Genomic DNA, 23,639 nt, shown 5'->3' on the forward strand with positions numbered 1-23,639 from the left:
GCCTCCCAGTATACTCGGTCCTCCCACCTGAGGTGCCGGCCTCACCCACCTGGGACGGGCAGGACACTGTGACCCCAGACACTGGCGTCCCATGCAGACTGAGGCCCTCCCAGGTGGCATGCGCGGGCAGTAGCCCTCAGGGTGCCTGGAGTGGGTAGAGGTGTGTGTGTCCTCACACAGTGACTGGGGTGTGTCAGAATGCACATACCTGTAGTCCTGCACTGCCCACTGGGGCAGGTTGGCCCCGCAGGGCTCCTGGCTGTGGGGAGTCTAAGCCGCCGCCGGTGCAGTCACCTGGGCCCCAGAGACTCAGCCGGGCAGGCAGCACCGAGCGACAATGGCTCCTGTGCATCGTGACCTGGAATGCTCACAGTCACATCATCCGTTTAACGTGACTGCTGGGAAGCGGCTCACGTCCTGTTTCTGTGGATGGCGTGGCCCCCTGGTGGATGAGTCTCTCTGCCTCTTTTTATCCTTGAGTGAACAGAGAGTACCTGTGCAGGGCGTGGGCATGTGTGTCTGTGCATGTGCTCAGGCGTGTGCCTAGGTGTGTATGAATGTTCCCACATGTGCACATGTACCCAGGTGTGAGTGCCCAGGCGTGTGCATGTGTATGATGTGCATGTCTACACAGACACCGTTCACCCCATGGCAGCCTGCTTGTGCATGTGGGTCCCAGGCGCCTGGTGTTGCAGCTGAGCGGCCTGAGGCTGCCCACATCCTTCTCCCTGCAGGACTGGGCCAGGCCCCCAGCCGTCTGTCAGGCCTGAGCGTGCCCTGCCCCCTGCCCAGCCCCCAGGCGGGCACGCTGACCTGTGAGCTGAGTAGCTGCCCGTACTGCACCAGCGCCCTGGAGGACCCCGAGCTGGAGTTCAGCGACTCAGACAGCGGAGACTCGGACAGCAACGGGGTCTGCGAATTCACACGGGATGTGCGGCACGGAGACCGCCGTGACCCCATGCAGCCACCCCCAGCGGCGGACACGCCAGGCTCAGGAGGAACGCGGCGGAGCGCACAGCGGCGGGCGGTGGCAGGCGAGCAGGGAGGGCTGGGCCGCGTCTGGGCCTCCTTTAGCGGCAAGCTGTGCCGCATCGTGGACAGCAAGTACTTCAACCGCGGCATCATGGTAGCCATCCTCACCAACACGCTGAGCATGGGCATCGAGTACCATGAGCAGGTAGGCGGCCCGGTGCACCCTCCAGAGGTGAAGTGGGCCTGAATGGACAGCCCTCGGAGCGACCCCCGGGGAGCATGTTCCTCGTGTCTCCTTGAGACTTCAGTCTCTTACAGGGCCCCACAGAGGGGTTTCTGGGGGTTGGGGAACAGGGATGGCGTTAGAGCTGAATGTCAGCTGTTGTGGCAGTTTTTATCAGCCACTCAGCAAACACTCGTGCTTCTCCTTGGCTGGGCCTCTGCTGAGGGGTGAATGGAGAAACCGTGGCTCCCGCCTGGAGGTCCTCCTGTCTGGGGTGGGGGTTTGAAATCACAATCCCAGAGGCAGCAGGGGGCTGAGGGCGCTCACCAGGCCACCCAGTGCTCTTCTCAGGATGGGACTCCCACAGCCCAGCTCTCACAGAGAGTGGCCCCCCACTTACATGAGCCAGAATGTGCCCACTGGAATGCCCCTGGGTGGCCCGGAGAGGCCAGTGGTATGGAATGGCCCCCAGAGAAGGAATTGTATGGGTGGTGCCTGGCCCCCCAGTAGCCCCTGCCCGGGACTGGGGCCTTGCCAGGGAGGAGCAGCGGCTGGGTCCGGCAGGGAGAGGACGTCTACTCTGGGGACCGAGGCCAGTTCACTTTTTTTTTTTTTTTTTTTCTTTTTTGGCTGCATTGGGTCTTCATTGCTGCATGCGGGCTTTTTTCTCTGGTTGCAGCGATCAGGGGCTACTCTTCGTTGTAGTGCACGGTCTTCTCATTTCTGTGGCTTCTCTTGTTGTGGAGCACGGGCTCTAGGGACACGGGCTCCAGCAGTTGTGGCTCGTGGGCTCTAGAGCGCAGGCTCAGTAATTGTGGCACACAGGCATAGTTGCTCCATGGCATGTGGGATCTTCCCGGACCAGGGCTTGAACCCATGTCCCCTGCATTGGCAGGCGGACTCTTAACCACTGCACCACGAGGGAAGCCCCGCGGCCAGTTCACTTTTTAATGACCAAGTTGCTTTCCTCGTTTTCCACCCTCTGGGCTTTTCAAGTCATTTAAGCTATGTTCTTTCATCCTGGAGCAATTCAGGGAAAATGCCAGCAGTGTTAGCCTCCAGCAGCCCCGGCAGGGAGGTTCTCTTTGTGAGGGTGAGAACTAGGCAGGGACAGCAGCAGGCTGGAGGGAATCCCCGGCAAGGAAGAGCCTCTGCACACACACGTGTATACATACACGCACGTGCACACACGCACATACGCAAGGTTTACCTGTGCAGATGTGGACATGTGTACAGATGTGTACACGTGGGAGGCCCTGTGCACATGCACGGCACATGCAGGTACATGCAAACTCACATGTGCACACAAACAGGCCACACACTGGCACACACACATACCAGCATTTACACTGGTGCAGGTGTGCACACACACAGGCGGGCCAGCACATTCCCAGTAAGAGAGGGACCTCTGGGGCCTTCTGCTGACAGGGAAGGGTGTGCAAGGCCACCAGGGATCAGGGCAGCTCTTGGGAGGCACCAACTGTGTGCCCTGCACCCCGTGCACCCACATGCCCACCCTGGAACCCTGAGGCAGATGCTCCAGCCCCTTTCCCATGGCCTGTGCTTGTGGGGTCTGGGGAAGTCTGTGGACTGTTTCTCAGACATGCTGGTGGGAAGGTCAGGCAGGGCCTGGGGAGGGCCAGGGACAGTCAGGATAGGAGGGCCAGGCAGGTTGGGGTCCAGCTGGAGGGGACATCGCTGGGGTCCTTGTTTTCTGCTCCAGACAGCAGCCAGTTGGGCTCCTTCTGAGATGCTGCCACAGCCCCTTGGCCCCTTGATGCAGACTTACCTGCTCCCAGTTCAGTGGAGCAGTCCCCCACCCCTGCTGAGGGGCACTGGGAGCCGTGGGTGGGCCCTGATGACGTCTCTGCTGCCCGCAGCCTGACGAGCTGACCAACGCCCTGGAGATCAGCAACATCGTGTTCACGAGTATGTTTGCCCTGGAGATGCTGCTGAAGCTGCTGGCCTTTGGTCCGCTGGGCTACATCCGGAATCCCTACAACATCTTCGATGGCATCATCGTGGTCATCAGGTGGGTCCCCACCTCCTGGGAGCCCACAGGGGCCGGGGAGGCTCTGGCTCGCCAGTGTCAGGAGACAGCCCCCCACACATAGCAGAGCCCTAGCCAGCAGGAGAGGCCGTGCCAGCAGCATTTCACGGGATGGGATGTCTTGGGGCAGGATCCCCACCCCTCCCCACAAGCACTGTCGGGTACACACAGGTATGTCAGCTGCATCTCAGGTGAAAGTTTGTAGAACCTAGTGGAGCTGTTCCCTGCAGGAGCAGAGCGGGCACTCAGTGGCCCTTCGGCCTCACAGCCAGACCCCACTTAGGGCTCAGAACCTTTGAGGGGGGCCAGCTTGCCTGAGGGGTGTCTGCTGCAGCAAAATCAACACAGAAATGAATTGGAGAATCGGGGGATTCCCTTCCCCAGGAGGAAGCAGGGCCCTCAGGAGTCAAGGGATCCCCCACCCTAACAGGAATAGACAGGCCAGACACAGCTTGAAAGGCGGAGGACCGGGCAAGGCCCTCCCTCGAGAAGCTTCTGCCTGGGCAGCTTCTGGGGGTCGGGCAGCCGGCAGGACAGCAGCTGGTTAGGAGGCTTCAGAGGTGTCACTGCCGTCCCTCAGCCCTGTCGATGCCTTCATGCAGCTGAACCTGCTCCCAGAGTGGGGCTGAGCGGAGGCCACGGTGGCTCCCGGGCTGGTGTTCTGGGAAGAGGGTATCCCAGGGTCAGGGTGGGCACAGGGGTGCGCGGCCAGAGAAGGCCCTCCTGAGCCTCGGCCTGCCCACAGCGTGTGGGAGATCGTCGGGCAGGCGGACGGCGGGCTGTCGGTGCTACGCACCTTCCGGTTGCTGCGCGTGCTCAAGCTGGTGCGCTTCCTGCCCGCGCTGCGGCGCCAGCTGGTGGTGCTCATGAAGACCATGGATAACGTGGCCACTTTCTGCATGCTGCTCATGCTGTTCATCTTCATCTTCAGGTGGGCGCGCCCGGTGGGCAAGGCCTGGGGCACTGGGCACATGCCTGCCCCCGAGGGGAGGCCCCTCCCACCGCGCTGGCCCCGTGCTGTGGCTTTGGGGCCCGGGGTGCCAGGAGCTTCAAAGCGGCAGCAGAAACTCAGTCACTGGTTCCTTTCGACAGGACTGACTGGGCACCTTCTGTGCCAGGCACCAGCGTACTGGGCTCTGCTCCCACGGCTCATAGCTGAGTGGGGTGATGGGACCGGCCCCCAGATGGATGGATTGGGGATTGTGCCCTCCCCAAAAGCCAAGAATGAGGGAGGCAGAGAAGGGGCGGGGCAGCCAGGCTGGAGTTTCTTGCTTCAGCTGCTGTTTGCTGAGCCCTTGCCGTGGGCCAGCTTGGCCCGGGGCCTCAGGCCTTGGGGAGGGGGCTAGGGGCAGAGGGCAGCCCCAGGTAGGCTGGGTGAGACAGGCATCTCAGGTCCTGGCTGCTGCCTGAAGCCAGAGTGGCCTCTGGTTGTCCCTCCTACTGCTGGCCTTGGTCTTCCCACCTATACAATGGAAACAGCTCGGCTGTGGGCACTTGGGAGGCCCCTGCAAATCAGAAAGCTGGGGGTCCGGGGGGAGGTGTAGAGGAACAGCTGCTGGGTGTGGAGGTGACCAGGCAGCACCCCGCATATCCCCCCACTTGTGCCTCATCCCCCGCACTCACCGCATCCCTGTCTGCCGCCCTTAGCATCCTCGGAATGCACCTGTTTGGCTGCAAATTCAGCCTGAAAACAGACACTGGAGACACGGTCCCTGACAGGAAGAACTTTGACTCCCTGCTGTGGGCCATCGTCACTGTGTTCCAGGTAAAGCCAGGTGGGGCCGTCCCCTCATGTACGTGGTAGTCCCTGGAGAGCCACAGCCCTGCTCAGAACAGCCCCAGAGCGGGCCGAGGCCTGTCCAAGGCCACAGTGAGTGACGAGCTGTGAACAGCAGCAGGGACATTGATTCTGGCCCCTGGGGTGGTGGACCTGGTCTCACTTGTCCAGAGCTCCTTCTGGTCCTAAGGGCCTGTCAGCATTTCTGCAGCCAGACCCACCGTCCTGGCACCCCCTCGGCCCCATGTTGGGCCCACTCTGCCCCGCCACCCCTTTCCCCCAGATCCTCACCCAGGAGGACTGGAACGTTGTCCTCTACAACGGCATGGCCTCCACCTCCTCCTGGGCTGCCCTCTACTTCGTGGCCCTCATGACCTTTGGCAACTACGTGCTCTTCAACCTGCTGGTGGCCATCCTTGTGGAGGGCTTCCAGGCAGAGGTGAGGGGGGCTTCCAGGGGAGGCAGTGGGAACCAGGCACATTGGGCAGACCAACATGGAGAGAATTCCGTCCTCCAGCCGCTGGGCCCTTCCGTCCACACCTGCCCCCGTGCTGGCCTGGCCTTCCTGTAGGGGGGTTCCACCAGAGGGGAGCCTCACGTGTACTGTGTGCTCCTCGGGCACAGGGTGATGCCACCAGGTCCGACACAGATGAAGACAAGACCTCCACCCACTTGGAGGAGGACTTTGACAAGTTCAGAGACCTCAGGGGCACAGGTGCGCATGCGGGTGAGGGGGCGGGGCAGGGACAGGATGGAGAGGGAGCTGCCTGCCAGTCCGGGCACAGCTGGGACTCCTGTGGGCGGGTCCTGGGCGGGCAGATTATCCTTCCTGGGAGCCCTGCAGGCTCAAGCGGCCTCCTCCCCCCACCCAGAGATGAAGATGTACTCGCTGGCGGTGACCCCCAACGGGCACTTGGAGGGCCAGGCCAGCCTACCCCCTCCCCTCATCATGCGCACGGCAGCCACACCCATGCCCACCCCCAAGAGCTCCCCACACCTGGATGCGGCCCCTGGCCTCCTGGACTCACGGCGTGGCAGCAGCAGCTCCGTGGACCCCCAGCTGGGGGACCAGAAGTCTCTGGTAGGGATGGTCCCCCGCCCTGGCCTCAGGGCACCTTCAGGCTCCACCCACCCAGTTCCTTAGGCCTTCCCCAGAGATGAGTGAGGGTCCCGCACACACACCCCCAGTCATACCCCTGGAATCCCTTGGCCCTGAGTGCTTTGTTTTCTATAAATGGAGCCAGAAGCTGCCGTTTTTATGGGAGGAGCATGAACAGATGAGTAGACTGTCAGGCTGGAAGTTTATCTTCCAATTTGCAATCATAGATAAAAGCTGGCAAAGCACACAGCATACAAGATGGGGAAAACAGAGAAGGATGGCAAAAAGGTGTAAAAAACTGAGTATGTGGGACTTCCCTGGTGGCGCAGTGGTTAAGAATCCTCCTGCCGATGTAGGGGACACAGGTTGAAGCCTTGGTCCAGGAAGATCCCACGTGCCGCGGAGCAACTAAGCCCGTGTGCCCCAACTACTGAGCCTGCGCTCTAGAGCCTGCGAGCCACAACGACTGAGCCTGTACTCTGCAACAAGAGAAACCACCGCAATGAGAAGCCCGCGCACCGCAAGGAAGAGTAGTCCCCGCTCGCCGCAACTAGAGAAAGACTGCGTGCAGCAGTGAAGACCCAACCCAGCCAAAAATAAAAATACAAAAAAAAACTAAGGATGTGAAGCAGGTGACAGAAGCCGGGCGGAGAGTTCCGTGCATCACGACCAACAGCACCCTGTGGAGCTGGAGCCCACAGGGTGTTTCCAGACAAACCCAGAAAACACCACCCCCAGCAGACACAGCCAGAGCCAGCTTCTGGGCTTCTCAGAAGGGCCCGGGAGGGGTGAGCAGAACAGGACAAGCTAACCGTGGAGAGAAAGCACAAGGATATGAACCTGGAGGAAAGTCCAGGCAAACCATTAAGGCAGGACGATCGTGTGTTGGTAACAGAAAAGGTGCAGGGCTGAGCCTTGGGTGGGCCGAGTGATCTAGCAACAAGGTGCATCACAGCCAAACTGCTAGGACTCTCTGGGAGGAGGACAAGGGCTGTTGAGCAAGGATTCCAGCTCAGCTCCTGCTGGACCCCTGAGGTGAAAACGATGAAGGGCAAAGAGGGTAGGTGCAGCAAAGGTGAAGTCCCCGGACCACAGTCCAGTTTATCTCCTGGATAAGCAGCACCCGGCTTCTCTTTGTGAGTCCAGAGTCTGCCAACTAGAAACTGATGTGGGGCCCCTCCCCAGAGATCCAGTTCAGCTGCTCGGTGGCATCTGAGGATGCCTGGTCCGTGGCTGGTCCCAGGCCAGCTGATAACCTTCGCCCACCCTCTGGTCCTCGAGCAGGCCTGGGAGGCCCACTCAGTGCTCTTGACGCTTGCTGGCTGTCTCTCCAGCTAGCTGTTGACCCACTGTGTGCCACAGGTGCCCCACTGAAGGTTCAGTGCCGCTAGTGTCTCTCCTTAGCAGGGCTGTCTGCTCGTTAAAGGAGATGATCCATGTACAGATGTCACCCATGGCTGTCAATGGTGATGCCATTGGATGCGAAAGGTCCCTGTGCCAGGTGCCCCTGAGGCCAGGATGTTTGGGGGTAACTTGGGGGGGGGGCGTCCGACCTGCTCACTCCTGCCCCCTCCCCGCAGTCCAGCCTCCGCAGCTCGCCCTGCACCCACTGGGGCCCCAACAGCGCCTGGAGCAGCCGGCGCTCCAGCTGGAACAGCCTGGGCCGCGCACCTAGCCTCAAGCGCAGGAGCCAGTGCGGGGAGCGTGAGTCGCTGCTGTCCGGCGAGGGCAAGGGCAGCGGCAGCACAGACGAGGAGGCCGAGGACAGCAGGCCTGGTGTGGGAGCCTCGCCAGACACACGTGCCACACTGCTGCGGCGCACCGAGTCCCTGGACCACCGCAGCACGCTTGACCTGCGGCCCCTGCGGCCGGCTGCCCTGCTGCCCACCAAGCTCCACGACTGCAACGGGCTGGCCCTGCCCAGCGAGTTATTCCTGCGCATCGACAGCCACAAGGAGGACACGGCTGAGTTTGACGATGATGTGGAGGATGTGAGTGGGGGTGGGCCTCACGTCAGCCCCTCGCCTCCCCCTGTCATGGGCTGGTTTCCCAGGTGGGGACTCGGGAGCAGCGTTCGCGGGAGGCCCTTGGGACGGGGGAGGGAAGCAGGACAAGCTGGGCAGGAGCTGATCCGGCTGGTGTGGCCTCAGCTGATCCACAGGGAGCTCTGGAGTGGGATTCGCCCCAGGGTCAGCCCCACCTCCAGCTGAGGGCTTGCTCTGAGCTGGAGTCGGTCAGCCAAGGAGAGCCCCATGGGAGGAGAGGGGAAGAGAGCAGAACCACCTTCTCAGCTAGGCACTTCTGCTGCCCTGGACAGTTTTGCTGGGAGGCCCACCTGGGCAGGGATCTGAGGATGGCCACTTACCGGCACCCCCCTGGACTCCCAGCTCCCAGCGTAGATCCCTCACCCAGTGCCCGGGTGGGTGGACAGGGTTGAGCCTGAAGGCAGGAGAGGCTGGGGGCTGCCCAGGCTGGGAGGGGCCCTGAGGACCGCCCCCCCCTCCCCAGAGCTGCTGCTCCCGCCTGCAGAAAGTGCTGGAGCCCTACAAGCCCGAGTGCTGTCGGAGCCGCGAGCCCTGGGCCCTGTACCTCTTCTCCCCACAGAACAGGTATGGGGCACACCTGGGAGAAACCTGGGAAAGCTGACCCCTCCCTCTGGGCCCCTGCGTCCCTACCATGTGGTGAACGCTGTGCTCCTCCTCTGGGACCTTGGGGACGGGAAGCAAGGGCTTGGCCAGGGCTGTCCCTGAACCCCGACCCCCGGCCCCCAGGTTCCGCATCTCCTGCCAGAAGATCATTGCTCACAAGATGTTTGATCACGTTGTCCTGGTCTTCATCTTCCTCAACTGCATCACGATCGCCCTGGAGAGGCCCGACATTGACCCCGGCAGCACCGTGAGGCGCCCTCCTTGCCTGGGAGGGGTGGGGTCCCGCCGTTGCGGCTGGCCCCTCCCATCATCCTGTCCTCTGCAGGAGCGCGTCTTCCTCAGCATCTCCAACTACGTCTTCACGGCGATCTTCGTGGCCGAGATGATGGTGAAGGTATAGGGTGTCCAGGGGAGCCCAGGCATCTGTCCATCCGGCCTCACAGCCCTGCCCAGTGGCCCCACCCTGGCCCCGTGTGCAGCACATATGTCCACCAGCCCCTCCTCTGCACCCACTAGGTGGTGGCCCTGGGCCTGGTCTCTGGTGAGCATGCCTACCTGCAGAGCAGCTGGAACATACTGGATGGGCTGCTGGTCCTGGTGTCCCTGGTTGACATCATCGTGGCCATGGCGTCAGCCGGTGGTGCCAAGATCCTGGGCATCCTGCGTGTGCTGCGCCTGCTGCGGACACTGCGGCCCCTGCGGTAGACTGGGCGGTGGGGCAGGGCCTGAATCGGGGATCGGAGCAGGGCTGGGGAAGGGTGGGGTGGAGTTTGGGGAAGGGAAGGGTATGAATGGGCGGGGCTATGGCTGGTTGGGGTGGGGCCAGAGGGTGGGGCGGAGCCAGAGGGTGGGGCAGAGCTGGGGAGGGAAAGGGCCTGGGGCCAGCAGGGGGTGGGGTCTTTGCAGCGCTGGGCTTTCTGTCTGGTGGCAGCTCCCTTGGGTGGGCTCAACAGCACATTTCTTCTGCTCCTCGTGCAGGGTTATCAGCCGTGCCCCAGGCCTCAAACTGGTGGTGGAGACTCTGATATCGTCACTCAGGCCCATCGGCAACATTGTCCTCATCTGCTGTGCCTTCTTCATCATCTTCGGCATCCTCGGGGTGCAGGTGCGCGGCTCTGCTTGTCTGTGGGACGGTGGTCTGTGGTCAGCAGCATAGCAGCCCCGGGAGGGCCAAGGCCCAGGCAGGCAGCGAGAGAGACGTTGCTCTCTGTCCGGCTGCTCTGGGAGGCCCCGTGGGGGTGGGTCTGGAGCGTGGGGGTGCAAGGCCTGGCCCTCTGGGTGACTGCCCCGCCCTGGTCAGCTCTTCAAGGGGAAGTTTTACTACTGCGAGGGCGCTGACACCAGGAACATCTCCACTAAAGCCGAGTGCTGGGCTGCGCACTACCGCTGGGTGCGACGCAAGTACAACTTCGACAACCTGGGCCAGGTGGGCAGGGCTGGGGGGTGGGGTGGTGGTCGGGATGGGGGGCAAGCCTGGCGGGGGTGACCTCACCTAACCTCGTCCTTATCTGTAAGGTGGGAGCGGCATGGTGGGTCTGCGAGTCGTGGGTGGGTCTGCTGTGCGTGGGACTGTGGTGGGGGTGTGGTCCTTTGGGGCGTCTCCCCAGCAGGAGGCCACGTCCAGAAGTAACCACCTTGCTCTGGCCTCGCAGGCGCTGATGTCCCTGTTCGTGCTCTCATCCAAGGACGGCTGGGTGAACATCATGTACGACGGGCTGGACGCCGTGGGCATAGACCAGCAGGTGCAGTGGGCGGTGGGCAGCCCTGCTCCTCCAAGCAGACCTTTCTTCCCGTGTTCTTTGGTCATCTCAGGGAATGTCCCCCGAGAGGCTGCATTTGGTCTCTGAGAACTTCTGGAGAGTTCCACGTCGGGGGTCAGAGCTACCCTGCAGGCAGAGGCCGTGCCCGGGAGGGGCGCCCTTGTGGGCAGGCACCCACGTGCCACTCCTGTGCCACAGCCGGTGCCCAACCACAACCCCTGGATGCTGCTCTACTTCATCTCCTTCCTGCTCATCGTCAGCTTCTTTGTGCTCAACATGTTCGTGGGCGTCGTGGTGGAGAACTTCCACAAGTGCCGGCAGCACCAGGAGGCCGAGGAGGCGCGGCGGCGGGAAGAGAAGCGGCAGCGGCGCCTGGAGAGGAAACGCAGGAGTAAGGCGCTCCCGGTGGCGGTGGCGGGTCGGTACCTGCGCGTCACCCCAGCCTTTTCCACCTGCCTGAGGCCCCCCTTTCGCCTGTGGGAGGGTGGCTGGGGACTGGGGGACTGGGGGACCAGCCAAGGGGTGGCTCTGAGACCCGGCTGCTGCTGGCCTAAGCCCGGGTCTCCCTTGTGCTCGGCGCAGGGCTGTGCAGGCAGCACCCAGGCAGCAGCTCAGCAGCCTGGCCGCAGAGCCCCCTACCTGGCCCCAGTCCCCTTGCCCCACCCGCAACTCCGGCCTCACCGAGTGGCTCTGCACGCTTGCCCTTCTTGCCCTCAGAGAAGGATGGCTGCAGCAGGAGGTGGGGTCCCTTCCCAGGAGGTACAGGGGATGGATGAGGCCCCAGTTCCCACCCCCCACCACCGCAAGGGCAGGTTCACCCCATGAGTTTTCACGCCACAGTGGGGGGAGCAGGCAGAGCCATCCAGGACAGAGAGAGGGTCTTAGAAAACCCCACCCAGCTGGGGAGCAAAGAGGGCCTCTTCCAGGAGAGGATGCTGAGCTGCCCGCCCACCCGGTGGAGTCTCCTAGCCCTGCCCACCGCGGCCAGCTCAGACCATCTCCTTGTCTTTCCAGGCACTTTCCCCAACCCAGGTACCTGCCCCCCGCCCTGCATGCCTTAACCCCCACTTCTGCAGGCCACTGCACAGGGCTGTGGACTGGCCTGACCTCCATCCCTCGGCCACTGCCACAGGGAAGGGTGGACATCGCAGGCGGGTGCCAAGCCCACTGGGGTCCACCGCAGGGTGGGCACAGGACGGCTGGGGTGGGCGCCGGGCGCCAGCGGGAGGAAGGGTTGCTGGCTCGCCTGCCTGGCGTCCACGCTGCTGCCTTTAAGCTCGTGTGTGTTCCTCTGCCCGGCCTGCATGCCTGACTGCTTCTCTGCTGCACTCTGGGAAGCCTGCCGGCCAGTGGCTACTCCACGTCCTCGGTGCTGGCCTGGCCCAACTGGTCACTGGCCCCTTTGGCTGCAAGAGCTGAGCCAAGCTTTCTAGTGACCGCATGCCAGACTAAGGAGCATGCGGGCCCCAGGGAGGGGTCGGTTCCCGTCGGCCCCTGCTCTACCTGGTCCCTGCCCACGGGCTTCTGTGGCCAAGGTGGGTCCCCTATGCAGTGGTGGCAGCTTTGCGCTCACCCAGTGGGAGCTCAGTGGGCACTGATCTGCCCTGAAGAGTTAGAGCAGGTGGAGCATTTAGTGCAGACAGACCTGCTGGGAGATACACAACCTCCCCCTGCCACCCAGGTCATGGCCATCAACCTCAGATGTACCAGAGAGCAGGCAGTTGCCCACTGGCCTCCTGGGGCACAGGGAGTGGAGGGACTCTGGGCCTGGGGGCCAGGAGGCAGCACATGCCCAGCCTGGAAGATGGGGGTGTGGTAGCCACTCTGCCCTGCCCCCCAAGAAAGCTCCCATCTGCCCGCCCTTCATCACTGAGGTGTCTCTGAACCCTGATGCCAGCTCAGGAGAGTAGATCACACAGGCCCTGGCTTGGGAGCTCCCGGCAGGGCGGGGTTTGGGCAGGGCCCCACGGCAGGGCGCAGGTGGGGTCTCAGCTTCCAGGCCCACTCCTGGGGTCTGCCCTGGGGCTGGGGCCCTCCTGGTGGAGTAGGTCGGTGGGTGACCTGCCCCTGAGGCCCACGTCTGAGCCTGGGCCCTCCCCCAGCACCTCTACCCTCCAGCCCCTGGGAGGCAGCCCTCCCACCCCACCCCACCCACCCCCTCACCATGGCCCCCTTCCCACAGAGGCCCAGCGCCGGCCCTACTATGCGGACTACTCACCCACGCGTCGCTCCATCCACTCGCTGTGCACCAGCCACTATCTGGACCTCTTCATCACCTTCATCATTGGCGTCAACGTCATCACCATGTCCGTGGAGCACTATAACCAGCCCAAGGTGGGGTTCGCTGCCTGGACACCCCACGCACCCTGCCTCCAGACCTGCAGCGGGGAGGGCCGCGGGTGGGGCCCATTGCTCAGTGAGGTGGCGCTACACTAAGAACTGGGGGCCCCAGGTCTGCAGCAGTGCTTGAGCCCTCACCGGCGTTTATGGGGTACATGGATGTGTGGCTGGAACAAAGGGTCCTCCTTCCTTTAAAACCAGTGGAAACTCCCAGGGCACATCTGCCCCAAGGGCCTCCCCAACCCCATGAGAAGTTCCATCCAAAATGCTGGCTAAGGGAGTGTCCCCGAGTCCAGCAGCTTCCCAGACTGTGGATTTCACAGTCCAGGAAAGGCCAGACTGAGAGAGGGGGATGTCCTCTGATCGCATCGCCACCATTTCATTAAAGACGGGGACGTCCCCTCCTCCTAGAACAGCGGAGAGCCTCTGACTCTTTGGCTGAAGCTGAGCCCATCCGGAGGGCTGGCCCCTGCCCTGGGCTGTGGGTGGCTCTGGTCCAGGCAAGGCCAGAAGTCTGGGCTCCGAGGGGCAGGTTCCCCCACCTGAGAGTTGTCCCCAGAATGCCACGAGAGTAAATCCAGGCGGCCCTCCCCAGCCCAGCACAGACCTGCATCCAGTAATAGCTGAGACCTGTCCCGTATCTGAGGAGGTGCCCAGGTCAGCAGAGGAGAGAGACGGAGCAGGGTGGACAGGGCACAGGTGCGGGGGCGGCGGCGGCGGGGGGGGCGTCCAGTGCTGCAAGGGGGCAGGAGGATGGGTGGGAAGGGGCAGCCGGGCAGGGAGCCTGACACTCAGGAGCCTGACACTCCATCCCTAGTCTCTGGACGAGGCCCTCAAGTACTGCAATTATGTGTTCACCATCGTCTTCGTCTTTGAGGCCCTGCTGAAGCTGGTGGCGTTTGGGTTCCGGAGGTTTTTCAAGGACAGGTGTGTGGAGCAGGGGCGGGAAAGAGGCGTGGCCTGAGGCCTGCAGAGGTGACGGTGCTGAGTAGAGGTGCAAGATGCCCTGTGGTGACACCAGGACATTTCCAGGGGACAGGGAGGGGACTCCTGGTGCTCTGAAGGGCTAGGGGTGCTGGGGAAGAGGCAGTGGCCAGCACTGAATCATGCCTGCCCGCCCGGCCCAGGTGGAACCAGCTGGACCTGGCCATCGTCCTGCTGTCCATCATGGGCATCACACTGGAGGAGATAGAGATGAACGCGGCGCTGCCCATCAACCCCACCATCATCCGCATCATGCGGGTGCTCCGCATCGCCCGCGGTAGGCCACCCGCCTGTCCCACCAGGGTCTCCGGGCTATCAGGAGGGCAGGTAGACAGGGCTCAGGTGTCCACCCACCCCGCGTCGTTCCTCAGCCCACACTGGTGCGTTATGCTGGTGACGGGAAGTGGGGGGATGGGTGGTCCGGGTCTGGCCAGCCCCACCCCCTCCCCGCTGATGCTCGGCTCCCGGCCCTAGTGCTGAAGCTGCTCAAGATGGCCACGGGTATGCGGGCCCTGCTGGACACCGTGGTTCAGGCGCTGCCCCAGGTAGGTCGGCAGCTCGGGGGCTGGGCCTGGGTCTGGCTTCCCTGCTCCCAGGGTGGGCATCACAGACACCCCCAAGAGGACAGGCTGCAGGGAGGGCCTCACTCACTGTCAATCGGCACTCGTTCACCTGGTCGCCCCGTCTCGAGGCAACTGCAGTTACCAACCCCCCTCCCTGCCGGGTGCAAGGAGTAACTGAGCTGCTGTGCTGTGCTGTGAGAGGGGTGTGCTGCCTGCCTTCCGGGCCTCAGTCTAGTCTCTCTGGGGAAGACCAATGACCAGTGCCCATATCCCCCAGTGCAGTTCTGGATGCAGTGGGATTTGGGCAGAGGGCAGAGCCTGTGGCAAAGGTGTGCTTGTCGAGTTTGGAGGACCACACCCAGGGCTCAGGTGTTGGCCACAGGCCTCTCTCCTCTGGAGCCAGTTCAGGCCCTGCGACCTCGCGTCCTGTGCCCAACAGCCACCACACTGATCCTTTGTGGCCTCTTGAGCTGAAGGTCTTATTTCCCCATCTGTGCAGCACTCAGTCCCTCTGCCAGTCCACCTGACCAGCCGTCCATCCACATGTCCGTCTGGCCGTGGCTCTAGCCCTCTCAACTAGCCTTCCAGCTACCCAGCCACCCACACATTTGTCTATCCATTCACACGGCTGTCTGTCCACCCATCTACCAGGTGTCCAGCTGTCCAGCATGCAGCCCTCCTGGCCAGCTGTCTGTCCACCAGCCCAGCATGTTTCTATCCACCCAGCTGCCTCCCCAGCTGCCCACTAACCCTCCAGCCCTCCACGCCCTCCACCTTCAGCCAGCCCACACTGGTCCCCTTAGCAGCATTCCTCAGACCTGAGTTATACTCAGCTCTCCTTGGAGCCTGCCCAGTGTCTGTGGGAGTGACGGGAAGGGGTGGGGGGTGGGGGATGGGAAACCCGGGCCTGGCCACGCCCCAGTGCCATGCCTCTGGGGGCCGGAGCAGGTGCTGGAGAAGAGGGGGAGCAGCCACATCAGGGTGAGGGAGGCGTGTGAGGGTGCCCCCGCGCCGCCCCCCACCCCACAGCCCAGAGTGAGTGTGAGCAGACGCTGGGAGGGTGGGCGGCAAGTTCACAGAAGAGCCTCGGGCAGGGGTCAGACCAGACCTCATTGTCTGCAGAGCTTCAGCCTTCACCTTGAGGTGGGGACCCTGAGGCTGGAGGCAGGCCCTGCACAGAGTCCACCAGAGCCCTCGGGAGGCCTCCCAGGTTCTGGGGAGCAGAGGAGCTGGAGGCAGCACCCTGGGTGCCGGGTGGGCATGAGGAGCCAAGCAGGGGCAGAGGCCAGCAGAGGGGCCTTGGGCACCAGGCAGGACAGGGAGCCCTGGGGGCCACAGGAGCTCCGAGGCCAAGAGGGATGGATTAAGAACAGGGCTCAAGGCAGTCCCCAAAAACTTGATGCCCTGCTGGGCGGGTCTTGGGTAAAGGGGTTGGGGTGAGACTGAGGCCCCACTGACCTCATTCTGTTTCTCTCCTATGTAGGTAGGGAACCTCGGCCTGCTTTTCATGCTCCTGTTTTTTATCTATGCTGCCCTGGGAGTGGAGCTGTTTGGGAGGCTCGGTGAGTGCAGCCGCGCCGTGGCCCACACTCCAGACACGGGGTCCCAGAAGGCGCAGCATCACGCATGAGCACACAGCCCGCGGACGGCTCCGGGTGCTGGCCAAGCTGAGGCCCTGGCCCCTGCTCCTGTCAGCCCTTCACTGTGAGGTGACTTGGCACATGCAAAAGTGCTGTGACAGACGCATGCCGTGCACACAGACACGCACATGTGTTCATACCCAGGCCAGGAGGACAGAGCTGCACGAGTGTGTGCACGTGCCCACACGCAGGTGTGACCTGAACTCCACCTGGTCCCCAGGGGACATGCTGCAGCAAGTCCTTAACTGTCACCAAGGATTTCCTCAGACCCCCAGGCGTGAGGCTCTGGCTAGTCCGGGCAGGGGTCCGTGGGGACCTTTCGTGGCAGCCCAGACCCTGTGGGAGCGCCCTTCCTTTTGGGTGTCACTGAAGGCTCAGTGGGTTCCAGGGTCTGCCCAGAGGGGACTCCTCAGACCCAGCAGCTAGTGCCCCACAACCTGGACCTGGGCCGCCTCATGCCCAGGGCAGCCCTGTTACTCCTCAGAATAGAAGGGGGCATGCTGACGCAGAGCTGGGCCTGTGCTGAAGGCGTCCACCTGCCAGGGCCCCTGCACCCCAGAGGAGCGCGCCTTTCTCCCTATGGGAGGGCAGGGCCCGTGCGTGGACTGGCCCCGACAGGCGGGCTGACCAGGCCCCTCCCGGCAGAGTGCGGTGAGGACAACCCCTGCGAGGGCCTGAGCAGACACGCCACCTTCTCCAACTTTGGCATGGCTTTCCTCACACTGTTCCGCGTGTCCACGGGGGACAACTGGAACGGGATCATGAAGGTACCGGCCCACGCGGTGGGCGGGGCGGTGGGAGTCAACGAGAGGCCCCGCAGACGGAGGTGGGAGCCTGCCCACCGCCCTCCACCCGCAGGACACGCTGCGGGAGTGTGCCCGTGAGGACAGGCACTGCCTCAGCTACCTGCCGGCCATCTCGCCCATCTACTTCGTCACCTTCGTGCTGGTGGCCCAGTTCGTGCTGGTCAACGTGGTGGTGGCCGTGCTCATGAAGCACCTGGAGGAGAGCAACAAGGAGGCCCGCGAGGATGCCGAGCTGGACGCGGAGGTCGAGCTGGAGATGGCGCAGGGGCCCTCCGCCCGCCCCAGGCCCACGGCCCCGCCAAGCCCGGGTGCCTCGCCGGACGCCCCCAACCTGCTGGTCGTGCGCAAGGTGTCTGTGTCCAGGATGCTCTCACTGCCCAACGACAGCTACATGTTCCGGCCCGTGGCACCCGCTGCGGCCGCTCATCCCCACCCGCTGCAGGAGGTGGAGATGGAGACCTACGCGGGCGCCTCGGGCACCTCGGGTACAGCCCCATGTGGAGACAGCCAGGACCTGGGCGGGCGGGGCCGGCCAGGGCCGGCAGGGGCAGGGGTGGGGCCAGCGGCGGATGCACATTTCAGGCACCTTCTTGCCCCAGGCCCAGTCACCGCCCACTTGCCGCCTGTGGAGTCCTGCCCATCCCTCCAGGTCCCGTCGGCTATGTCCTCCCCGGCCAGGGGCGGCGACACCCACCGTGCCCTGACCCCTCTGGGTGCAGCCCGCTCCCCTAGTCTCAGCCGGCTGCTCTGCACACAGGTAGGAGGAGACTTCCGGTCCTCAGCTGAGGCCTGGGGGCTCCGTGGGGGTTCCCTCCCCATTTGAAGGATGAGCGACAGGGACATTGGGGAAGTAGGCGCTGTGTCCCTGGAGCCTGTGATGATGGCACCTGGCCATGGGGACCCGTGTCCCCTCAGGCGGCAGCCTCGCCCTCCCTCAGGCCCCCCCAGCAACCTTTCCTGTGGGCCTGGATGTACCCACAGACCACTCTCACCTGAGACTTCGGCCCCTCTCCCTTCCTCCCTCCTTGAGGTGTCAAGCTGAGCTGGTGGTGCCAGTCAGGCAGTGGTTGCAGCCTGGCTCTGTGCCCCATCGGGTCTCCAGAGGCCCATGGCAGATTCTGCCCATGGAAGCTTGGGCTCCAGCCTTCTGCTCCTCACGGCCCCTCCCCAGCATGACCAGCGTTGGTGGGGGCCCCTACACTAGGGCTGGGGGACAGTGCTTCCACACCAGTGTCTCGCAGCCCCATCTCACCCTGGCCCATAGCCTTGGGGGTCACGAGGTCATCCTGGCCTGTGGTGGGGGGAGGGGTCCCTGTTGCCTGGGCTCTGGCTGGTCTCATATGACTCCATGTCTTTGCAGGAGGTAGTCTGCACAGAGTCCCTAGAAGGGCAGGTCAATAGTCCCAGGGACAGCAGCCCGGGCTGGGGAGAGCCCGGTGGGAAGACCCCTGTGAGGCAGGCGCCCCCGCGGCCCCCCAGCATCCGCATCCGCAAGCACACTTTGGGACAGAACTACGTCTCCAGCCGGCCACCGGCCCTGGGCGCAGAGGAGGCCGAGACCCCAGACCCGGCTGACGAGGAGGTCAGCCACATCACCAGCTCTGCCCACAGCCCCTCGGCCTCACCTGCTGCCTGTGGGGTGGTGGGCGGTGAGCCAGACCTGCACAGGTTCTACAGTGTCAATGCCCAGGGCTTCCTGGACCAGCCAGGCTGGGCGGACGAGCAGAGGCGGCCCTCCGTGGAGCAGGGCTGTGGGGACAGCCGCCCAGAGACCGGGGAGGTGAAGACCCGGGCCTTGGAGGCCGAGCTGGCCCTGGGGGCACGCAGGAAGAAGAAGATGAGCCCCCCCTGCATCTCCATAGAGCCCCCCACGGAGGACGAGGGTGCAGCCCGGGCCCCTGCAGCGGAGGGCGGTAGCACCACCCTGCGGCGGAGAACCCCATCCTGCGAGGCTGTGCCCCACAGGGACCCCCTGGAGCCCACAGACAGTGCAGGGTTGGACACTGCTGCCAAGGGGGAACGGCGGGTCCAGGTCCCCTGCCGCACGGAACACCTGACCATCCCAAACTTTGCCTTTGAGCCGCTGGATGTGGGGGGCCCCAGGGGGGACCTGTTCTTGGATGGTAGCCATGGTGTCGCCCCAGAGCCCAGACCTTCCTCCTCAGGCATCACGGCACCTCCCGAACCCCAGCAGACGGAGCCTCCAGTGGCCTCGGGAGACCCCCCAGAGGAGGGGTGGGGGCTGCACCTCACAGTCCCTGAGAGCCCACCGAAGAAAGGGTCCACACCAGCCCTGGGTGACAGTGTGGACAAGCCCGTGTAGCTCGGGGTGCAGTGCCCACAGGCTTTGGCACTGGGGTTGGGGTGCACCCAGCAGGGTGGTGGCCCAGGCAGGGTTACGCGTGGACCCTGGGTCCGGCCCCACTGAAGGCAAAGGTGCCAGAAGGATGTCAGCCCAGGGAGAAGGAGGCAGATGCTGTTGTGGGCGAAGTGGAGCAGGGGGAGCCCACAGCCCGAAGCCTCAGTTAAAGTTTGGGATTTCCGAGTTTGCTGCCATGGTCCCAGGCCGTGCCAGTAGCCTGGTCAGCAGTCCCATAACGAGAGCTATGTCCAAGGGACAAGGACCAGAGAACACCAAAAGTAGAAAGGCAGAGGCCACCTAGCAGAGCCCCATTCTCACATCTGCTTATTTTTATACATGCTTAGGGCCGTTTATGCCCTCCAGCTTCATCCCCAAGGCCACCGTGGTCACGCTTCACGTTGCTCACAGTTTGAGTTCTCATCCATTTGTCTCCACTGCTCATTGCTGTCTCATCCCCCCTCCAATACCCACTGCCCACCGTTCTGTCCCCCTCAGGATTCCGGAGAATGCCCTTGACTCCGGTCTCTGGGAAACAGCTGGTCACCAGGGAGTGGGGACCATGCAATAAGACCCTCACTGCCCGTGGGGCTTGGGCCGAGAGTTTCAGCTGATGCCCCCTTGTCTCATTTTGTTTCTGTTATAAATTCAGGTCAAACATTTGCAATAATCCGATGCAGAAAACTCGGCTTCTCAAGCCAGGGGGAGGGGAGGGGGGCAAAGCAGAGTGGAATAAATATTAACTTATTTAAGAAATGCGTTGGATTTCCACTGTCAGAATCGGTCCCTCACGTGGGTAGGTGGCAAGCCCATGGCCTTGGTGAGGGCCAACCTGGGCGATGCCTCCACCACCAGCAGCGGCATGGGGCTCCACAAAGCCCTCCTGCAGGCTCCCCCCCCCCCCGCACTTGGGCAGATCGCAGATAGAAAGCCCTCCTTCCCTGGAAAAGTAGAGCTCATCTTGGCAGCCAGAACCATGTGATATCATTCACACACTGGAGAAACAAGGTCTGATCCAATTAGGAACAAGTTTCTGCCAGGGCTTCCAGCAGGAATGGGTGCTGTGGGAGCAGGGGGCAGGTCCCCGTGGGAGTGCTTTCCAGCTGGGCAGTCACCTGGGGTTGCAGGGGCCACCCCCCTCTCTGCTGTCTCCCTACCTGAAGGCTCTGACCCTAGACCTGCCCCACGCCCTGCTGGCTTCTCGGCCACAGCCCTAGTGCACAGACCCCCCCTCACCCCTTACCCGTGAGAGCAGGTACGGAAGGGGGCCGGGTCAGGATAGAACTTGTGATCCTCCACAAGTTCACAGACCGTGGCTGTGAACACAGTGGGGGGCTGTGCCCAACGCAGAGCTGGCTTCAGGTTAGGGTCCAAGCCCTTCTCTCCATGCAGCAAAGCAGGAGCCCAGCGACACTGGGACGGCAGGCCTCCTGACGCTCTTCAGCCGCCTCTGGGCTGGCCTAGGTGGTGGGAGGTGCCATCCAGGGCTCTACCTGGCTGAGGCCGGGACCTATTTGCTCTGACACGGGTGAGCAGTGAGTCCCCAGCATAGGACCCAGGGCTGCAGCCAGCCCCTCCCCCACTCCCCACCTGCCCAGCCCCTCCCCCACTCCCCACCTGCTCAGCCCCTCACAGGAGGTGCCAGGGCTCCCTCTGGTGGAGGCTCCTGGAACTGCAGGGCTTCCCAGAGTGGGCGGCCCTGGTGTGGGCTTGGGGGCGGGGCATAGCTGGACCTGGAGTGATGGGGTCTGCAGACTCTCCTGCATGTGACCTTGGCCTCAGTTCCCACAGGGAGAATATGCTGACCTGGGCCGGACCCAGGGCTGCGGCAGTGGTTCTTCCCCCAGGCCCAGCCTCTGGCTTGCAATCTCCCTGCTAGAGAGGGGTCATAGATCAAGGGTTAGAGGGCAGGAGGATGGGACAGTTGACTAGTTTCTGTGTAGAAACAAGGATGTGGAGCACAGCCCCTATCCAGTTCACCACACCGCCTGCAGTCAAGACCTGGCCCCTGGCCAACTAGAGGCCCTCCAGGTCATCCTGGAGGCAGAGGGAGTCGGGGAGTCCCCATCCTCAGCCTCGCATGCCGGGGATTGCCTGCCAGCCCTCCCCGGGGGCCATCCCCTGGGCTGGGTAGTCCTGGTTGTTGGTCTTGGGAGGGGTGGGGTGGCGCTAGAGGAGGGGACAGGCTGCAAAAGCGAAATGGAGGTACCTGGCAGAGGGGGGTGATGCTCCGGCCCTTGACCCCATTGCTGGGTACCTGGTGCCCCGAGAATCATCTAAATGGCCCGTGTTTCTTTATCTGTCCCGAAACCACGATGCCACTCACCAAAAAGAGACACAAGCCAGTGTGCAGAGAAGTCAGCCCCGGGCACAAGGGGCAGGGTGAGGGCCATCCCCACAGCAAGGCAGGTGCTCAGGGACCGGGGACCCACAGAGAGGGTGGCTGCGACTGGCTGGGCCCTGGACCCTTCCCTCTCCCTCAGCGACACCCACAGCCAGAAACACAGCGACGACCACGTCTGCTTTCCATGATCTTTAATGAGCGTTAGTGCCCACTGCCCGCTCCCTGGGCTCGGGGCAGGGGCGTCAACAGGGGGTGCTCGGGGCAGGGGGCCAGGGAAGGTGGGGAAGGATGCCGCCTCAGCAGGAAGCAGCGGTGTGGGGACAGGAAGGGACTGTCTTCTCCGCTGACCCAGGTGGCAACCCTGGGGACCGGGCTCAGGGCTCCTCGGGGACGTACTGGTGGATCCAGTCCAAGTAGTGGGTGATGCGGGTGTAGATGCCTGGCCGGTTGGGCTGAGCACAGCCGTCGCCCCAGCTGACCACACCCGCCTGCAGCCAGGTGCCATTCACCTTGCAGACCAGGGGCCCTCCGGAGTCGCCCTGGGGAGGGGAGGGGTCAGCGGTGGCTGTGAGGCCTGGGCGGTTGGGGGCTGCAGGGGGACGCGAGACCCACCTGGCAGGAGTCCCTCTTGCTATTCCCGGCACAGAGCATGTCGTCCCGGACGATCGGGATGTTGTCCCCTGTGTACAGACCAGTGTGGTATTTCATGTCACAGATGCTGTTTTCCACGACGGGGACCTTCACCTGCTTCAGGGGAAATGGCGGTGGCAGGGGTTCTGGGGGTGAGAGGAGAGGAAGGATGCTGCATCAGGAGAGTGTGGGATCACCGCCCTGAGCCGGCCGGTTGGGACCCTGTTCCCCAGAGGAAACCCCAGGTGGTGGAGCCGTGATGTGCCCAAGTCCCCCTCCAGCGGTCCCTGACACTCACGTCCACTGTTCAAGTTGCCCCAGCCTGTCACCCAGCACCGAGTCCCCGGGCGAAAGGTCTCCGAGGCAGGGGGCAGGGTGACCGGATGGACGTGGCTGGAGATGTTCACGGGGTCCCCAAGCTCCAGCAGGGCGATGTCCGCCCCGTTCTCAACTATGTAGTAGTTGGGGTGGGGGATGACCCTGCTGATGGGCAACAGCTCGTCCTGGTAATAGAGGTGCTGCTCCCGCAGCTGCACCCTGAGGACTGTGGGGTCTTGGACTTGCCTGGGGAGAGAGAGGGCCACCTACTCAGGGGCTGAGCCACCTCCGGGACACCCAGGAGCGTGGGTAGAGCCCCAGGCCCACCCCTACCCGCCAGGCCCTGTGGAGACTCACGGTCCGACGCAGTGGGCCGCGGTCAGCACCCACCAGGGGTGGATCAGGGAGCCCCCGCAGATGTGTTTCCAGTACTGGGTGCTGAATCTCAGGCTCACCTGCCAGGGCCACTTGCTCCCAGGGGCCTCCCGTCCCCCTACGATGCCTGCTCGCTGCAGGGCCTGGTCTGAGGCTGGGGCAGGAAGTGCCTTCAGGACACGACACGACCCAGCCATCGGGCTCAGCCCTTCCCTGTGCCAGCACCACCCTGGGCTTCTCTGAACCCACCCACCCATCCCTGGGCTTGTGGGGGGTGGGGTGAGTGGACAGAGACAGAACGGGCCCAGGGTCAGGACTCACCAGCGGCCGCATGGACCAGGCTCACCAGGAGAGGCAGCGCCCGCACCGGCAGATGGAGCATCTGGAAGGAGCGCGGAGGGGCAGCTGGAGCTTGGCTGGGGGTCTGTGGGGTGTGGGTTCTGTGGGGTGGGGTGTCTGTGGGGTGCGGGGTCTGCAGGGTGTGGGGTCTGCAGGGTATGGGGTGCAGGTTGTGGGGTGTAGGTGGAGTCGGGGCCCCCGGTGATCAGGGGCTCTGTCCAGGCCAGGGGGTCTGGGGCCTCAGTGCTCCAGATCTGAGGCTCAGCCATCCTGCTCCACGGTGACACCCAGGTGTCGGGCTCCCACTGGGGGTTCTCACCTTGGCGTGTCCAGCTGCTTTTGCCCAGCCCTCTCTCCCTGCCTCTTATCCTCACAGAGCAGGACAGGGTCAGGGGAAGGATGCTGGTCATCC

General features: G+C 63.6%; 2 protein-coding genes across 5 annotated transcripts in view; one reads left to right on the forward strand and one right to left on the reverse strand.

Annotated features, from left to right (window-relative positions):
• Positions 1 to 19,949, forward strand: part of CACNA1H (calcium voltage-gated channel subunit alpha1 H) — a 62,837-nt gene extending 42,888 nt beyond the window's left edge. Inside the window, exons 9-34 of one of the 2 annotated variants that reach the window (XM_029221158.1) lie at positions 735 to 1,177; positions 3,076 to 3,227; positions 3,991 to 4,176; positions 4,893 to 5,010; positions 5,306 to 5,461; positions 5,647 to 5,737; positions 5,895 to 6,103; positions 7,702 to 8,112; positions 8,630 to 8,730; positions 8,893 to 9,016; positions 9,095 to 9,163; positions 9,286 to 9,470; positions 9,748 to 9,874; positions 10,070 to 10,195; positions 10,422 to 10,511; positions 10,728 to 10,920; positions 11,544 to 11,561; positions 12,712 to 12,863; positions 13,687 to 13,796; positions 13,997 to 14,130; positions 14,328 to 14,398; positions 15,900 to 15,978; positions 16,702 to 16,823; positions 16,915 to 17,347; positions 17,462 to 17,619; positions 18,223 to 19,949. In XM_029221158.1, coding sequence (XP_029076991.1) covers positions 735 to 1,177; positions 3,076 to 3,227; positions 3,991 to 4,176; positions 4,893 to 5,010; positions 5,306 to 5,461; positions 5,647 to 5,737; positions 5,895 to 6,103; positions 7,702 to 8,112; positions 8,630 to 8,730; positions 8,893 to 9,016; positions 9,095 to 9,163; positions 9,286 to 9,470; positions 9,748 to 9,874; positions 10,070 to 10,195; positions 10,422 to 10,511; positions 10,728 to 10,920; positions 11,544 to 11,561; positions 12,712 to 12,863; positions 13,687 to 13,796; positions 13,997 to 14,130; positions 14,328 to 14,398; positions 15,900 to 15,978; positions 16,702 to 16,823; positions 16,915 to 17,347; positions 17,462 to 17,619; positions 18,223 to 19,185 — 5,021 coding nt within the window. In that variant the 3' untranslated portion in view covers positions 19,186 to 19,949. The remainder of the gene's footprint in view (positions 1 to 734; positions 1,178 to 3,075; positions 3,228 to 3,990; positions 4,177 to 4,892; positions 5,011 to 5,305; positions 5,462 to 5,646; positions 5,738 to 5,894; positions 6,104 to 7,701; positions 8,113 to 8,629; positions 8,731 to 8,892; positions 9,017 to 9,094; positions 9,164 to 9,285; positions 9,471 to 9,747; positions 9,875 to 10,069; positions 10,196 to 10,421; positions 10,512 to 10,727; positions 10,921 to 11,543; positions 11,562 to 12,711; positions 12,864 to 13,686; positions 13,797 to 13,996; positions 14,131 to 14,327; positions 14,399 to 15,899; positions 15,979 to 16,701; positions 16,824 to 16,914; positions 17,348 to 17,461; positions 17,620 to 18,222) is intronic. The other variant, XM_029221159.1, reaches the window with a different exon arrangement.
• Positions 19,950 to 21,745: 1,796 nt separating this feature from the next.
• LOC114894518 (tryptase-2-like) lies at positions 21,746 to 23,575 on the reverse strand. Of its 3 annotated transcripts, XM_029221282.1 has the most exons (6): positions 23,547 to 23,575; positions 23,210 to 23,270; positions 22,871 to 23,042; positions 22,494 to 22,759; positions 22,178 to 22,341; positions 21,746 to 22,104 (listed from the first exon to the last, which is right to left on the reverse strand). In XM_029221282.1, exons 2-6 carry the CDS (start codon positions 23,268 to 23,270, stop codon positions 21,940 to 21,942), a joined length of 828 nt encoding a protein of 275 aa, XP_029077115.1. In that variant the 5' UTR covers positions 23,547 to 23,575; the 3' UTR covers positions 21,746 to 21,939. The 3 variants fall into 3 exon arrangements, with proteins under 3 accessions (XP_029077115.1, XP_029077116.1, XP_029077117.1); XM_029221283.1 differs by lacking the exon at positions 23,547 to 23,575 and having other exon boundaries at positions 22,871 to 23,058; positions 23,226 to 23,270; XM_029221284.1 differs by lacking the exon at positions 23,547 to 23,575 and having other exon boundaries at positions 22,871 to 23,036.
• Between the last annotated feature and the right edge of the window lie 64 nt (positions 23,576 to 23,639).

This window comes from Monodon monoceros, unplaced genomic scaffold, assembly GCF_005190385.1.
Source record: "Monodon monoceros isolate NGI ecotype Baffin Bay Population unplaced genomic scaffold, NGI_Narwhal_1 Super_Scaffold_13, whole genome shotgun sequence".
NCBI lineage: Eukaryota > Metazoa > Chordata > Mammalia > Artiodactyla > Monodontidae > Monodon > Monodon monoceros.